Here is a 15,443-nt window from a genome sequence, read left to right as displayed (position 1 = left end):
AGTTATTAAAAGAGGCGGCATTCCTTACAAAGCGTTTGTTTTTCTGTAAAAAAAAGTCTAGGACTGTCTGAAAGAAGTTTTCTTTTCAAGCTGTCAGCGCCATATTTTCTGCATTACAGAAAGTGCTGCCGAGCCTCTTCAAGCTCGCCGACACTTTCTATACTGTAGAAATGTGTCTTTGCTTTTTGCATTTTGGCCAGAGGTGCTCTGCGCACGGTAACCCTGCAGCGCTCCATCTGCACATATTTTACATGTTTTTTCTGGCCTGCTGGACGACATCTCTCCTCCACTCTTCTCATCACCCTCGGAATACAGGTGGGAGGATTTGGAGGAGGGAATGTCGTATTACAACGTGGCATTTAGCGCAGGCTCAGAATCGGGCCTCGAGTATCGCACGCCACCTCACCTAGTGGTGACTCTCTGTGACTCATGTTCCGTTCCTATGACCGAGTGTCGCTGCAGGGGACTCATGCCACGTCACCTAGCAGTGACTCATGTTCCTTTCCTATGACTGAGTGTTGCTGCAGGGGACTCATGCCGCCTCACCTACTGGTGACTCTATGTGACTCATGTTCCTTTCCTATGACCGAGTGTCGCTGCAGGGAACTCAAGCCGCCTTGCAGCGACTCAAACCGCCTCACCTACTGGTGACTCTCTGTGACTCATGTTCCTTTCCTATGACCGAGTGTCACTGCAGGGGACTCATGCCGCCTCACCTACTGGTGACTCTCTGTGACTCGTGTTCCTTTCCTATGACCGAGTGTCGCTGCAGGGGACTCATGCCGCCTCACCTACTGGTGACTCTCTGTGACTCGTGTTCCTTTCCTATGACCGAGCGTCGCTGCAGGGGACTCATGCCGCCTCACCTACTGGTGACTCTCTGTGACTCATGTTCCATTCCTATGACCGAGTGTCGCTGCAGGGGACTCAAGCAGGCTCACCTACTGGTGACTCTCTGTGAATCGTGTTCCTTTCCTATGACCGAGCGTTGCTGCAGGGGACTCAAGCTGCCTCACCTGACAGTGACTCCTGAGATCCAGGAGGCCCCATGGAGGGTTAGAGTTTGGGATTTGTAAATCACAAGTACTCACGTTCACAGGATTTCACGTATCTCCAATCTGAAAGCAAGAAGAACATTAAGGGTTTGTGAAATCAGACAAACCAGCGAGACATTGAAGTGTGTTAAATATAATATATTTATTACCATTAATGAAACTTACCCATTTCTGCAGGAAATATTTCTGTAGTAAAAGAAAAACAAGTGATGTATTAGACCCCAAACTTTTTTACTGCAAAACATAACCCAGCACTCCCTGTCCTTCCCATGCCTCCCCTCCACCTCCCACCACTGCACCCCCCACTCCCTGCCCTTCCCCTAATGCCTCCCCTTTAGCTCCCACCACTGCACCCCCACTCCCTGCCCTTCCCCTAATGCCTCCCCTCCAGCTCCCACCACTGCACCCCCACTCCCTGCCCTTCCCCTAATGCCTCCCCTACAGCTCCCACACCTGCACCCCCACTTACCTGCCCTTCCCCTAATGCCTCCCCTCCAGCTCCCACCACTGCAACCCCCACTCCCTGTCCTTCCCCTAATGCCTCCCCTCCAGCTCCCACCACTGCACCCCACCACCCTGTGTGTCCAATTGTCATGTGTTGGCTTGTCCTCCCCGGCACCCCATAGGGGAGGTCACACACCCACAGATCTCACTCTTTCAGAGCTTAACATTCTCAGCAGTCAGTAAAGGACCATGGAAAAGGGCATTAAGATCACAGATAATGTAGTCTCTTTATTGGATCAGGCGTATCATGCCACTAAATCTGATAAAAGGACCTCCTATTATGAACCCAATTCTGGCTCAGTGTCCGTGCAAGCAATACTTCGGGGGGATTTAAAAGTGACCCCCGAGGTATGGCATTACCCCCTACTGTGCATCTCTCAAATACAAACTATTGCAATTGACTGCATTGGGAGAGTACCTTCATGCATTGGAACAAACATACCCTAGTACCCCAACACCACAAGCCCTAAAGGCGTTGCCAAGTTTCAGGCTCTAGCCGACCGGGAAGCTAAATTATTATCTGAGCCGGTCCAAGTCCAGAAATCTGGGAAGCCGATATGCCTGAGACATTGTTGGCCAGACTGTTGCGTCACGAGTATGGTCAGACCTGTGTTCAAACTATTCAGAGGCCAAGTGGTCCCTGATGCAGCGCTCTCAGGATATTAATAATGTCTTTATTGGCCTTTTGGGGTTCTCTCTACTCTACTCTAATCAGGAAACATGGTCTACTGAGGTGGTAAAGATAGGATATTCAGAATCAGCCCTATGGATAGATTCTGAGAGGCCCCCCTATTCTGGTGACCAGGAGGACACTAATGTCTACCAAACTCTATCAAGGTAGTGTGACTGGGCAGTAAGGCTTAGACTTGGGAGAGTGTGGGGTGGTGATGGGTTCAATTAAGCACACACAGAGCACTCTAATAAGTTAGGCAGAATCTATACAAATGCAATCATATTTATTAGGCCTTGAACCAACTCTTATCAATGAAAATCACAGGGAAGCTAAACCACTAACCGTACACTATCAACATATGTACATGCGTCATTACGACCTCCAACACATGGTATAGGACAACAGCCCTTGCAGCCGTTCCTGCAGAACCGTTCAGTTTCTACTGCAGGAAGGGGAGGGTCCAAGCCACACATATTCTAACGGATCTGACTTTTCACCACAATACTTCTGACCAAAATAAAAACTCTTTTCATTTTTGCAACACATTTCTCTTAATGAAAGAAGTCTTTTGGCACGTCTCCTTTTAATATCAACAACCTTTTGGTTTATTTTTTCTGCATTATAATTTATTTTAAAGTTGTATTCCTCACTTCTCTAAAGTAAAATGGTAAAAAAGACTGGTTAGCCTTTTATTGTCCCCTTCTAATTGTCCCCCCTCCCCTTTAATGATTTGAGTCAGTCCTTCCATTTATCCTTTTTTAGGAGTTATTTTGACTTACTAAATTAAATATTTAGTTTAATTTTCCAATTAATCTTTTTTCTCACCACTATATATTTTGCTAGATTTGATGAGTTTTATGTACAACTCAACAAGTGCATTATCAGTGAAATGTATATGCATTTAGTTTTTTCAACCAGTCATGGATGACAGATTCATTTCTTATAATCGACCCCTCAAAAAACATGTTTTTACCTCTCGGGAACCCCACCAATCAAATACTCATCCAATCAATCACTCATCCAATCAAACACTCATCCAATCAATCACTCATCCAATCAAACACTCATCCAATCAATCACTCATCCAATCATGGCTCATCCAATCAAACACTCATTCAATCATGGCTAGCTAGCATGGACCACGAAGAGTTAATGCCGAAGCTATCCTCAAGTGCCAAAAATGCCCATTCAGGGTATGCGGCTCTCGGCACCTGGACTCAACCACTGTGACGCTCTCCATTGCTTGCTATCTACCTGTGCGCGATACAAGTACAAGATTGCCGACATGTTTGTTTTTCATTGAGCTGTGCATATTTACATGTATTTCAAATAAATAAGTGTGTTGAGATGGTTGGAAAAGCCTTCCCGATCAGCATCACCTCTTGGGTGGGCCTGGACTCATATCTACCTTTCAATTCCGTGAGCTTCTCCTGCAGGTGGGCATGTCGCGTGGTGCTCTGCAGCGGCGTCTCCATTCCAGGGGCATCTTCCTGGGGCTTCAGAGCCTTCACTTCACTGCACCTGAGAATTATAGAAAGTTGCTGTATATAACCCTCGGCCTCCAGTGACAAGTAAGAGTAAAGGGGGTCTAAAGGGTGAGATAAGGGGGAGGAAAAAGAGACGCCATTCCTAAAGATGGGAAAGGAAGGCTCTGAATCAACATGCACGAAAGGGAGGGGAGGCACTTCCCCCGTAAAAGAGAGGGGTAGACAGCACCACACGTGTGATAAATGAGAAACAAGAGACCGGCAGGGGAGTGATGAAGGGCAAAGGAGTCACTACCGGGAAGCACATTCTGAATGAGAGACCCCCGGGGAGGAGAGCGTGGGCTTGGGAATCTCTACACTCTGAATGAGAGACCCCCGGGGATGAGGGGGTTGCCTTGGGGACCTCTACATTCTGAAACCTTTTGAATGTGAGACACCCAGGGAGAAGAGGCGGGGGTTCAGGAATATCTACTATCTGATACGTTTTGAATGAGAGACCCCGGGGAGGAGAGGGTGGGCTTGAGCATCTCTACACTCTGAATGAGAGACCCCCAAGGAGGAGAGGGTGGGCTCAGGAATCTTTATATTCTGATACGTTTTGAATGAGAGACCCCGGGGAGGAGTGGGTGGGCTCTGGAATCTCTACATTTGGATACATTTTGAATGAGAGACCCCCGGTGAAGAGAGGGTGGGGTCAGGAATCTCTACATTCTTTATGAGAGACCCCTGGGGAGGAGAGGGTGGGCTTGGGAATCTCTACATTCGGATACATTTTGAATGGGAGACCCCCGGGGAGAGGATGGGCTTGGGAATTTCTACATTCTGAATGAGAGACCCCTGGGGAGGAGTGGGTGGGCTCAGGAAGCTCTACATTCGGATACATTTTGAATGGGAGACCCCCGGGGAGGAGAGGATGGGCTTGGGCATTTCTACATAATGAATGAGAGACCCCCGGGGAGGAGAGGGTGGGCTTGGAAATCTCTACATTCGGATACATTTTGAATGGGAGACCCCCGGGGATGGGAGCAAAAGCTGCTTGTATATGATATTGGATAATGTATCTTCTTGATATATTATCTTTGTTCTGCTGTTTTCATATTGACACTGTGTACATTTACACGTTAGAAAGTGGTTTATTTCGCTTTCGGCACTCTCGCTGACACGCACTGGTGTCCCCATTGCTCTCAGGAGGACTCACTGGTCTCTGTAGGCGTTGGTTTTGTCTCTCGCGGGTGGCCGGTGAAGGAATCCCTCTAGTCTCCCTCTCACAGTCTGCTTTCCTTCGTTTAGAGGGTCCTTCTCGGCTGCCATTCGGCACGCCTGCTGTTCCCTCGGCTCCGGTAAGTGGAATACTGCTTTTCACCTTCTGCGAACGCACAGGAGCTCCTCACTGGCACCTGGCATTCTCGCAGTGTCCCACGGCTTAGCAGTTCCTTCTTCCTCCAGTGGTGCAAAGCCTGGCCCCACCACACCGGTTCTGACTTCTCGTCTCTCTGCCCCGTGCATAGAGGTGCAACTGTCTCTTACCAGTCGCCACAGCAGCTGCCTTCCATTCTCAGTTTGGGTTGCTTACATTTCCCGGGCACAGGTGCGTGTCCGGAAACACTAGAGCGATCACTAGGTCCACAGTCTTTCCTATTCCACATTGCTCGATCTCTCTTCTTCGTCCAAGTACTTCGCAAACTCTGGGAATATCAATCCAATGATTTTGGATGAGCATTAAAAAAGGTTTTGATGGTAAATCACTTTTGATTGAATTGATAAGTGGAATCGAAAAAAGTAATTCCATCAAATAGGCAAGGTTGATCCACAGATCTGATCAAAGGGGTTTCCCTTCTCTTCATGGGAAAGGGAGTGGAAACATGGCAATAAGCCATGAGGGTTTCAGACATGGGGAGGTTATTCTCAAGGGAACATGGGAAATACCATTTCTCACCGAATGGAGCCATGACATCTCTGCAGAGGCTGCCTCCTCTCATGTGGTCCTCCCTCATATTGCTGCCCCCGTCCCCTTGCCACAAGAGAGGAGGTTACCAACAGGAGATCAGTGAGGACTCAACCGGATTCATCACAGTGGGCTTGGGAATGCATACATTCTGATACATTCTGAATGAGAGATCCGTGGGGAGGTGGAGAGGGTGGGACCAGGAATCTCTACATCCTGATACATTTTGAATTAGAGAGCCCCAGGGAGGAGAGGGTGGGCTCGGGGATCTCTACATTCTGATACATTTTGAATGAGGACCCTCAGTGAGGTGAGGGTGGGCTTGGGAATTTCTACATTCTGAATGAGAGACCCTCCAGGAGGAGAGGGTGGGCTCAGGAATCTCTACCTTTAGATGATAGATTCTGATTGAGAGACCCCCAGGGAGCAAAGGGTGGACTCGGAAACCTCTACATTTTGACTGATAGACCCCCGGGGAGGAGGGTTAGGCTGGGGAATCTCTACATTCTGATTTGAGAGACCCCCAGGGAGGAGAGGATGGGCTTGGGCATTTCTACAATGTGATACATTCTGAATGAGAGATCCCCGGTGAGGATAGGGTGGGCTCGGGAATCTCTTCATTCTGATATATTTTGAATGAGAAACCCCCAGGGAGAAGAGGATGGGCTGAGGAACCTGTACATTTGGATACATTCTGAATAATAGACCCTCTGGGGGGAGAGGGTGGGCTTTGGAATCGCTACTTTCTGATACATTTTGAATGAGAGACCCCTGGGGAGGAAAGGGTGGACTCAGGAATCGATACATTTTGAATGAGTGACCCCCAGAGAGGAGAGGGTGGGCAGAGGAACTGCTACATTCTGAATGGGAGAGCCGCGTGGAGGAGAGGGTGGGCTCGGGAATCTCTACATTCTGATACATTTTGAAGTGGAGACCACCGGGGAGGTGAGGGTGGGCTCAGGAATCTCTACATTCTGATACATTTTGAATGAGAGACCCCCTGGAGAGGAGAGGGTGGGCTCGGGACACTCTACATACTGATTCATTCCGAATGAGAGACCCGGGGAGGATCGGGTGGGCTCTGGAATCTCTAGATTCTGATACATTCTGAATGAGAGACCCCTGGGGAGGAGAGGGTGGGTTTGGGAATCTCTTCATTCTGAAGGAGAGACCCCTGGGGAGCAGAGGGTAGGCTCGAGAATCTCTATATTCTGATACATTCTGAATGAGAGACCCCCGGGGAGGAGAGCGTGGGCTTTGAATCGCTACTTTCTGATACATTTTGAATGAGATACCCACAGGGAGGAGGGGGTGGGGTCGGGAATCTCTACATTCTGATACATTTTGAATGAGAGACCCCAGGGGAAGAGAGGTTGGACTTGAAAATCTCTACATTTTGAATGAGAGACCCCAGGGAGGAGACAGTGGGCTCGGGAATATCTACATTCTGATACATTTTGAATGAGAGACGCCTGGGAAGGAAAGGGTGGGCTCAGGAATCTCTACCATTAGATGATAGATTCTGTAGGAGAGACCCCCGAGGAGGAGAGGGTGGACTCAGGAATCGATACATTTTGAATGAGAGAACCCCAGGGAGGAGTGGGGGGGCTCAGGGATATCTACTTTCTGATACATTTTGAATGAGAGACCCCCGGGAGGACAGGGTGGGCAGAGGAACCGCTATATTCTGAATGGGAGAGCCCCGGGGAGGAGAGGGTGGGCTTGGGAATCTCTACACTCTGAATGAGAGACTCCTGGTTAGGAGTGGGTGGGCTCAGGAATCGATACATTTTGAATGAGAGAACCCCAGGGAGGAGTGGGTGGGCTCAGGGATATCTACTTTCTGATACATTTTGAATGAGAGACCCCCGGGAGGACAAGGTGGGCAGAGGAACCGCTACATTCTGAATGGGAGAGCCCCGGGGAGGAGAGGGTGGGCTTGGGAATCTCTACACTCTGAATGAGAGACCCCTGGGGAGGAAAGGGTGGACTCAGGAATCGATACATTTTGAATGAGTGACCCCCAGAGAGGAGAGGGTGGGCAGAGGAACTGCTACATTCTGAATGGGAGAGCCGCGTGGAGGAGAGGGTGGGCTCGGGAATCTCTACATTCTGATACATTTTGAATGAGAGATCCCCGGGAGGAGAGGGTGGGCTCAGGAATCTCTACATTCTGATACATTTTGAATGGGAGACCACCAGGGAGGTGAGGGTGGGCTCAGGAATCTCTACATTCTGATACATTTTGAATGAGAGACCCCCTGGAGAGGAGAGGGTGGGCTCGGGACACTCTACATAGTGATTCATTCCGAATGAGAGACCCGGGGAGGATCGGGTGGGCTCTGGAATCTCTACATTCTGATACATTCTGAATGAGAGACCCTTGGGGAGGAGAGGGTGGGTTTGGCAATCTCTTCATTCTGAAGGAGAGACCCCTCGGGAGCAGAGGGTAGGCTCGAGAATCTCTATATTCTGATATATTCTGAATGAGAGACCCCCGGGGAGGAGAGCGTGGGCTTTGAATCGCTACTTTCTGATACATTTTGAATGAGAGACCCACAGGGAGGAGGGGGTGGGGTCGGGAATCTCTACATTCTGATACATTTTGAATGGGAGACCCCAGGGGAAGAGAGGTTGGACTCAAAAATCTCTACATTTTGAATGAGAGACCCCAGGGGAGGAAAGGGTGGGCTCAGGAATCTCTACCATTAGATGATAGATTCTGTAGGAGAGATCCCCGAGGAGGAGAGGGTGGACTCAGGAATCGATACATTTTGAATGAGAGAACCCCAGGGAGGAGTGGGTGGGCTCAGGGATATCTACTTTCTGATACATTTTGAATGAGAGACCCCCAGGAGAACAGGGTGGGCAGAGGAACTGCTACATTCTGAATGGGAGAGCTCCGGGGAGGAGAGGGTGGGCTTGGGAATCTCTACACTCTGAATGAGAGACCCCTGGTTAGGAGTGGGTGGGCTCAGGAATCTCTACATTCTGCTACATTCTGAATGAGAGACCCCCGGGGATGAGAGGGTGGGCTCAGGAATCTCTACATTCTGATACATTCTGAATGAGAGACCCCCGGGGATGAGAGGGTGGGCCTGGGAATCTCTACATTCTGATACATTCTGAATGAGAGACCCCCGGGGATGAGAGGGTGGGCTCAGGGATCTCTACATTCTGAAGGAACAAGGTACTTACCTGTAACTGTTGTTCTCCAGCATGGGTCTGGCATGGATTCACATGCTCATGAATATTCCCCGTCGTCAGGCTGGGAATCCTTGGTAAAGAAAAAATCAGTATCAGTTTCGTTTCTGATCTGTCTTTCGTAGTAGTAACCAATCACTGATCTCTGCGTCATACTGACCACAGCCAATGACTGCCATCTCCCTAAGCCCCTCCTCTGGCAGCCATCTTCAGATTTGGTAGCACGTGAAGTGGCAGTATGACCAAGTGAAGAGCCGCAGAGGGGTAGGAGGGAGGGTTCGCATGTGAATCCATGCCAGACCCATGCTGGAGAACAACAGTTACAGGTAAGTAACTTGTTCCTTCTCCAGCATGGGGTCTGGCATGGATTCACATTTTGTATTTTGTATTTGTATTTGTTTTATTTGTAACGCGCACCGTCATGCCCGGAGGCATCAGGGCGCAACTTTAGACATGGTTACATAATTAAAATACATATAATCAAACTTTATATACAGTGCAAAGTATTCAGAGTATACAGCAATACACATTATTTACAGAATAGATATTAGAGCAGGCGCTTGCTGGGAAAGGGCTCCCAGGTACATAAGAAATCCACGTTTCATGGCTGATTGAAGAGCCAGGCTTTCGTTTTGGACTTGAAGGCACTGAAGCATTCTTCTGATCTGATGGTGAGGGGGAGGGCATTCCACAGCTTAGAGGCTAGGACGGGGAAGCTTGATCCACCCGCTTTTTGTAGTTTGAACCTAGGGATGGTTAAACAGTGCGTCTGGGTGGTTCTTTGAGGGCGGGTAGGCGCGTGGCGGGATAGCCAGTTGCAGAGATACGGGGGGGCTTGGTTGGCTAGGCATTTGTGGGTGAGGCCTAAAGCTTTCAGTGAAATTCTCTGTTTGACCGGTAGCCAGTGTAGATTGGATCTGGATTCTGAGATGTGATGGTTTCGCGAGATGTTTAGGGCTGCTCTAATGGCGTTATTCTGGGAGATTTGCAATTTGCTCAGATTCTCTTGGCTGGTTCCTAGGTAGAGGAGTTTGGCCATGATGAGGGTTCTGGCCAGTGTGACTGCGTTGGGGGTGGTCAGAAATGGCCTGCAGGCTGCAATGAGTTTGCAGGTGAATGCTGAAGCAGATCTGACTGCATGTGTGTGTCGGGATAGGGATAAGGTGGCGTCAAGGTAGACGCCTATGGTTTTAGTGTCTTTCGAAACTTGGATGGTGTTGCCATCGATGATAAACGATTGGAGAGACGGGTCAAGTTTACTAAGGCGTTGCGTAGTGCCCAAGATGAGGAGCTCAGTCTTGCCATCGTTGAGGCATAACTTGTGTTGTGCCATCCAGGCTTGGATGACCAGGTAGACGTCATTCAGGGCTTTGGTGTCAGCCAAGTAGTCTCCAGTGATGGAAATGACTATCTGGGTGTCGTCAGCGTAATTCGTATATGAGACACCCAGATAGTCAAGTACATCAAAGAGCGGTTTTGTAAAAACATTATAGAGTGTTGGCGACACGCAAGAGCCCTGGGGGACGCCGCAGTGAATAGGGGAGGGATCTGCGGCTGCAGATTGAGAGAAGACCCGCATAGATCTATTGCTCAAGAATGATTTGATCCAGGCCGTAGCTGACAGAGAGAAATGGGCGGCAGAGTGAAGATGCTTGCATAAGATTTGGTGATTGACCAAGTCGAATGCTGCAGAGAGGTCGAGTAGAAGTAACAGGGCCAGTTTGCCGTTGTCCTTTAGGACTTCAATTTGAGTTTTTAAGTCTAGTAGAGCTATCTCAGTTCCGTATCTGGGGCGGAAGCCTGATTGTCTAAGACCGAGGAGGTTATTGGCTTCCAGGTACTCTTGTATTTGCAGGTATGCTGCGCGGTCTAAGATTTTTAGCAAAAACGGGACAGTAGTAATAGGACGGTAGTTGGTGGGTATGCTAGGGTCAAGGGAGGGTTTTTTGAGCAGAGGGATCAAGCGTCCTTGAGGTTGTCAGGGACAGTTCCTGTTTTAAAGGAAGCATTGATGAAGGATGTGATAAATGGGGCCAAATCGTAGGCCGATTCCTTAATGATTGGGGCAGGGATCACCCTGGCAGTTGGACGGTTTGATCTTCAGGATGATGTTTTCCACCTCTGCAGTGGTGAGTGGTGAGAATATAAGAATACATAGCAGTACACACATGCACAACCACAACCACGGGAGGTGGCAAGGCTCAACATTAAGCATTTATCAACCCAACATTAAGCATCTCTTACCTCCTCACCAGGCCCACCTTTCAGGCGAACAGGTTGCGCAGCACTGCCTGGCCGACTCTGGACTCCGCCCTGGAATCCTGGTTGACGCAGTAGAATCTCGTGAAGGTGTGCGTCGACCTCCACGTAGCAGCCCTGCAGATGTCCAGCAAGGGCACACCAGATAGGAACGCCGTGGTAGCTGCGATCGCTCTGGTTGAGTGGGCTCTCGGACAGACGGGCAGCGGTCGGTTTGCCAACCAGTGACAGTGCATGATGCAGCCGGAGAGCCATCTGGAAATGGAAGCCTTCGAGAGGGCCTTCCCTTGGTTCACAGGTCCAAATTTCACAAAAAGCTGTGATGTCTTCCGAAAGGTCTTCGTGCGGTCCACGTAGAACTTCAGCGCTCTAGCCACATCTAGTGAGTGCAGAGTCCTCTCGGCCGGCGACAAAGGTGACGGGAAGAAAATAGGCAACACCAAGGGCTCGTTGAGGTGGAAGTCCGATGGCACCTTGGGCATGAAGGAGTGGTGCGTCCTAAGCACCACCCTCGTCTGGTGGAAAGTCAGGTAAGGGGGTTTACAGGAAAGGGCCTGGATCTCTCCCACTCGTCGTGCGGAGGTGATGGCCACAAGAAACGCTGTTTTCCATGATAGAAACTTCAACGGCGCTGCATGCAGGGGCTCGAATGGCGGTCCCATGAGCCTGCTCAGCACCACGTTGAGTTCCCACGCCGGGGTCGGAGCTTTCACCGGCGGGAATGACCGGAAACAGTCCCTTCATGAACTCCTTAACCAGGCGATGAGACCACAGAGATGATCGCCCCGGGGTTCTGGTATATCTAGAGATCGCTGCTAGATGGATCTTGATGGAGGCATGGGCCAGCCCCGCCTTGGCCAGCGACAGTAGGTACGGCAGCACTTGAGGGGCCGTAATCCGCAGAGGGTTAATCTTCTGTGCACGGCACCAGACAGAGAACCTCTTCCACTTGTGTCCGTAGCACTTGAAAGTCGAGGACGCCCTGGCCTTAGCAAGCACCGCCTTGCAGTCTGCCGGGGTATCGTACCCTCCGAACTCTAGTGCTGCAGGAGCCAGGCCTGCAAGTTCAACGATGCTGGGTTGTGATGGAGGATGGCGCCTCCTTCTCTGGTGAGAAGATCCGGGTCCGTCGGCAGCTTGACTGGTGGGGACGTTGACATGTCCAGAAGGTCCGGGAACCAGATCTGCCTCGGCCACGCCGGTGCAACGAGGATCATACTGCACCGGGACCGTCGGAGTTGGCTGATGAGTCGTAGTAGTAGAGGCAACGGTGGGAATGCATACAGAAACAGGCCGTCCCAGGGGAATGAGAAGGCATCGCCCATGCTCCCCGGCTGGGGAAACCTGCTGGCGAACTTCTGGCACTTGCTGTTCGCCGCCGTCGCGAAGAGATCGATCTGGGGATTGCATCATCGTCGGAATAGGGAATCCACTTGATCCTGTTTCAGCTCCCACTCGTGGCAAGATCTCAGCTCCCTGCTGATCGAGTCTGCAATGGTGTTTTTTATTCCTGCCAGGTGTAAGGGTACCAGAAACATCCCTTGGGCGACCGCCCAGTGCCACAGATCCTGGGCTTCCTTGGATATGGCTGGGGATCTGGTGCCTCCTTGCTTCCGGATGTAGAACATCGTGGTGGTGTTGTCGGTGAAGATCCTCATCACTTTGCCCTTGAGGGATGGGAGGAAAGACTTGAGGGCCCAGAAGACGGCCTGGAGTTATAGGACGTTGATGTGGAGGTGTCCCTCCTCCGGGAGCCACAGGCCTCTCGCGTGGAGGTCCCCATGTGCGCACCCCATCCTTCTAGGAACGCATCCGTCATCACTGTCTCCTGATGCGCCGGGGTCTGGAAATCCGTGCCCGTCGTTAAGTGGGCGCGGGAGCCCCACCACCGGATCGCTTGGCGAAAAGTCTCGTTGAGAGAGTTCCTGTCCTCGAAGCTGCCCGTCGCTTGCATCCAACGGGCATCGAGGAATTCTTGCAGGGGTCACATCCGCAGCCTGCACAGGAAAACTAGGAAGATGCAGGAGGACATCATGCCGAGAAGGGACTTGATGGATCTCACCCTGGCCACGTCCGTGGTGAACAGCCGTTGAACCTTGCCCAGGATGGCTTTCGTACTTTCTTCCGACGGTGAAGCTAACCGTGCCACTGTGTCGAGCCTGGCTCCCAGAAACAGGGCGACTTGCGACATCACCAGGTGTGATTTGGGGAAGTTGATTGAGAATCCCAGATCCGTCAGGAGTTGAACAGGCGTCGCTGTGTGCTCTACGGCGAGATCCTTTGATCTTGCTCGTACGAGCCAATCGTCCTGGTAGGGGTAGACGTGGATCCCCCGCAGGCACAGCCGCACTGCCACTGGTGCCAGGCACTTTGTGAATACCCGGGGCACTGACTTTAATCTGAAGGGCATGGCCTTGAATTGATAGTGCCGTCCTTGCACTATGAACCTTAGAAACTTTGGGTGCCGCTTTAGAATGGGGACGTGGAAGTAGGCATCCTCCAGGTCCAGAGACGACAGGAAGTCGCCCTCCTCCAGCTGTGCTAGCACATGCTGGAGGGTCACCATCCGGAACTTCTTGGACTTTATGTACTTGTTGAGTCGTCGGAGGTCCAGGATGGGTCGCCATCCGCCGGTCTTCTTTCGTACGAGGAAGTACCTTGAGTATACTCCAGAGCCCCGCAGCCCCTTTGGCACGGGTTCGATGGCTCCCTTTTTTAGCATGGCCCGTACCTCCAGAAGTAGTTGAGGGACGTGATTTTCCTTCCTGGCCACGGGTGGAATGCGGGGACATTTCCTTGAGAACTCTAGGGTGTGCCCGTTGGCCAGGCCGTCCAGCACCCAACGGTCGGTGGAGATGGACTCCCACACGCTGACGAAGTTCGCCAGCCGGCCTCCCACCGGGGTGCTCAGGTGTGGGCCCGACGCAACGGCCGGTTCAGTCCTGCTTCGTCGCCGCCTTGCCTCCTTGGCCACCTTGGCGACGACGACGAGATCCTCTTGAGTTTCCCCGACCTCGGTAGGCCTCCTGCGATGAGGAGCGGGCCGCTTGACGGTATGCTGGTGTACCGCTGTTGGATCCTCTGAAGGTGCCTTTGCCTCCGGTGTTCTGAAAGGGCGGCCACCGCTGCTGAAGGACACCCAAAGCGCGTGCCGTCTCATGTCCACCTTGATGGCTTGTAGCGGCTTGTCTACCGCCTTGCCAAAGAGGTTAGTGCCGTCGAAAGGTATGTCCAGAACCCTGGTTTGTACGTCCTGGCGGAAATCCGTGGCCTTGAGCCAGCCACGCCGACAAAGGCAAATGCCGTTGCCCATCTGGCGAAACCCAGTGTCGGCAATGTCCGTGGCGACTGTGATGGCGTGGTCCGACGCCACTTCTCCTTCCTATAGGATCTCAAGAGCCTCAGCCCTCTTGTCGTCCGGGAAGAAATCCAGCAGGGGAGCTATCTTGAACCAGAGCTCCCTGTCGTAGCGGGCCACGATGGCAAGGGCGTTGGCCGCTTTGATTGTCTTCCCCGCTGACGAGATCACCCGTCGTCCCATAGAATCTAGCTTCTTCCCCTCACCGTCGGGTGGGGAGGTCGAAGTTGATGCCGTCGCCCCAGCCGCCTTCTTCTTAGCTGCCGCGGATAACACAGAATCCGGCGATGGCTGTGCCCTGAGACACATGGGGGCTGAATCCGGGACTCTGTACTTCTTCTCGTACCTGTCTCTTCTGGCAGGGGCCGTGGAAGGGTTCTTGAGGAGAGCCAGTCCCTCTTCCCAAATGTCATCCAGCAGAGGTACAGAGAGGACCGTCTTCCTTTTGGCTTCCCGTCGTTGGTAAAGGAAGCCCTCTTTTTTCTGCTCTTCGGGGCAGAGCTGGAAGAGCTTGTTGCCCTGGCGATCATGGCGTGGAAAGAGCCAATTTTGTCGGGGGGTGAGGCCCGAGGAGGTGGCGACGGGAGATCCATCCCGTCGTCGTCACCGTCGTCATCCGTGCCCGTCGTCGCCGTCCCAGTACCCGTTCCCTCCGTGGGAGATGGGGGTGGCGGAGGCTGAAATGGTGGTGGAGGATGGATTCTTCTCTGCTTGTTCGGCGGTCTCCCCGATGGGCCGGGCACCCACGACCCGGCGGGGGTTAAGGGCATTCTTGTCCTTATTTCCATGCAGAGGGCCTGAATCGCCATCAGGATAGCTCCAGTATTATCCTGGGGTACGGCCGGTTGCGACGGGGCTGGCGGTTGGGGCCTGGGTTCCTCCACGGCCTGATCTTGCTCGTCGCTTCTGTTGGTTTCCTCGTCGGCCTCGTTGGGATCCTTCCCACGGGCTTTGGATT

General features: G+C 51.8%; 1 protein-coding gene across 1 annotated transcript in view; it reads right to left on the bottom strand.

Moving 5' to 3' along the window:
• Nucleotides 1–15,443, bottom strand: part of LOC138520555 (E3 ubiquitin-protein ligase TRIM11-like) — a 109,310-nt gene that overhangs the window by 75,893 nt on the left and 17,974 nt on the right. The window contains exons 2-4 of the mRNA XM_069632896.1: nt 3,641–3,820; nt 1,221–1,241; nt 1,092–1,118 (exon numbers count right to left, since the gene is read on the bottom strand). Coding sequence (XP_069488997.1) covers nt 1,092–1,118; nt 1,221–1,241; nt 3,641–3,820 — 228 coding nt within the window. The remainder of the gene's footprint in view (nt 1–1,091; nt 1,119–1,220; nt 1,242–3,640; nt 3,821–15,443) is intronic.

This window comes from Ambystoma mexicanum, chromosome 13 (assembly GCF_040938575.1).
Source record: "Ambystoma mexicanum isolate Mex_15411 chromosome 13, UKY_AmexF1_1, whole genome shotgun sequence".
In the NCBI taxonomy this organism is placed as follows: Eukaryota; Metazoa; Chordata; class Amphibia; order Caudata; family Ambystomatidae; genus Ambystoma; species Ambystoma mexicanum.
The sequence above is the reverse complement of the archived record's forward strand: the minus strand, read 5'-3'. Positions and strand labels throughout refer to the sequence as shown.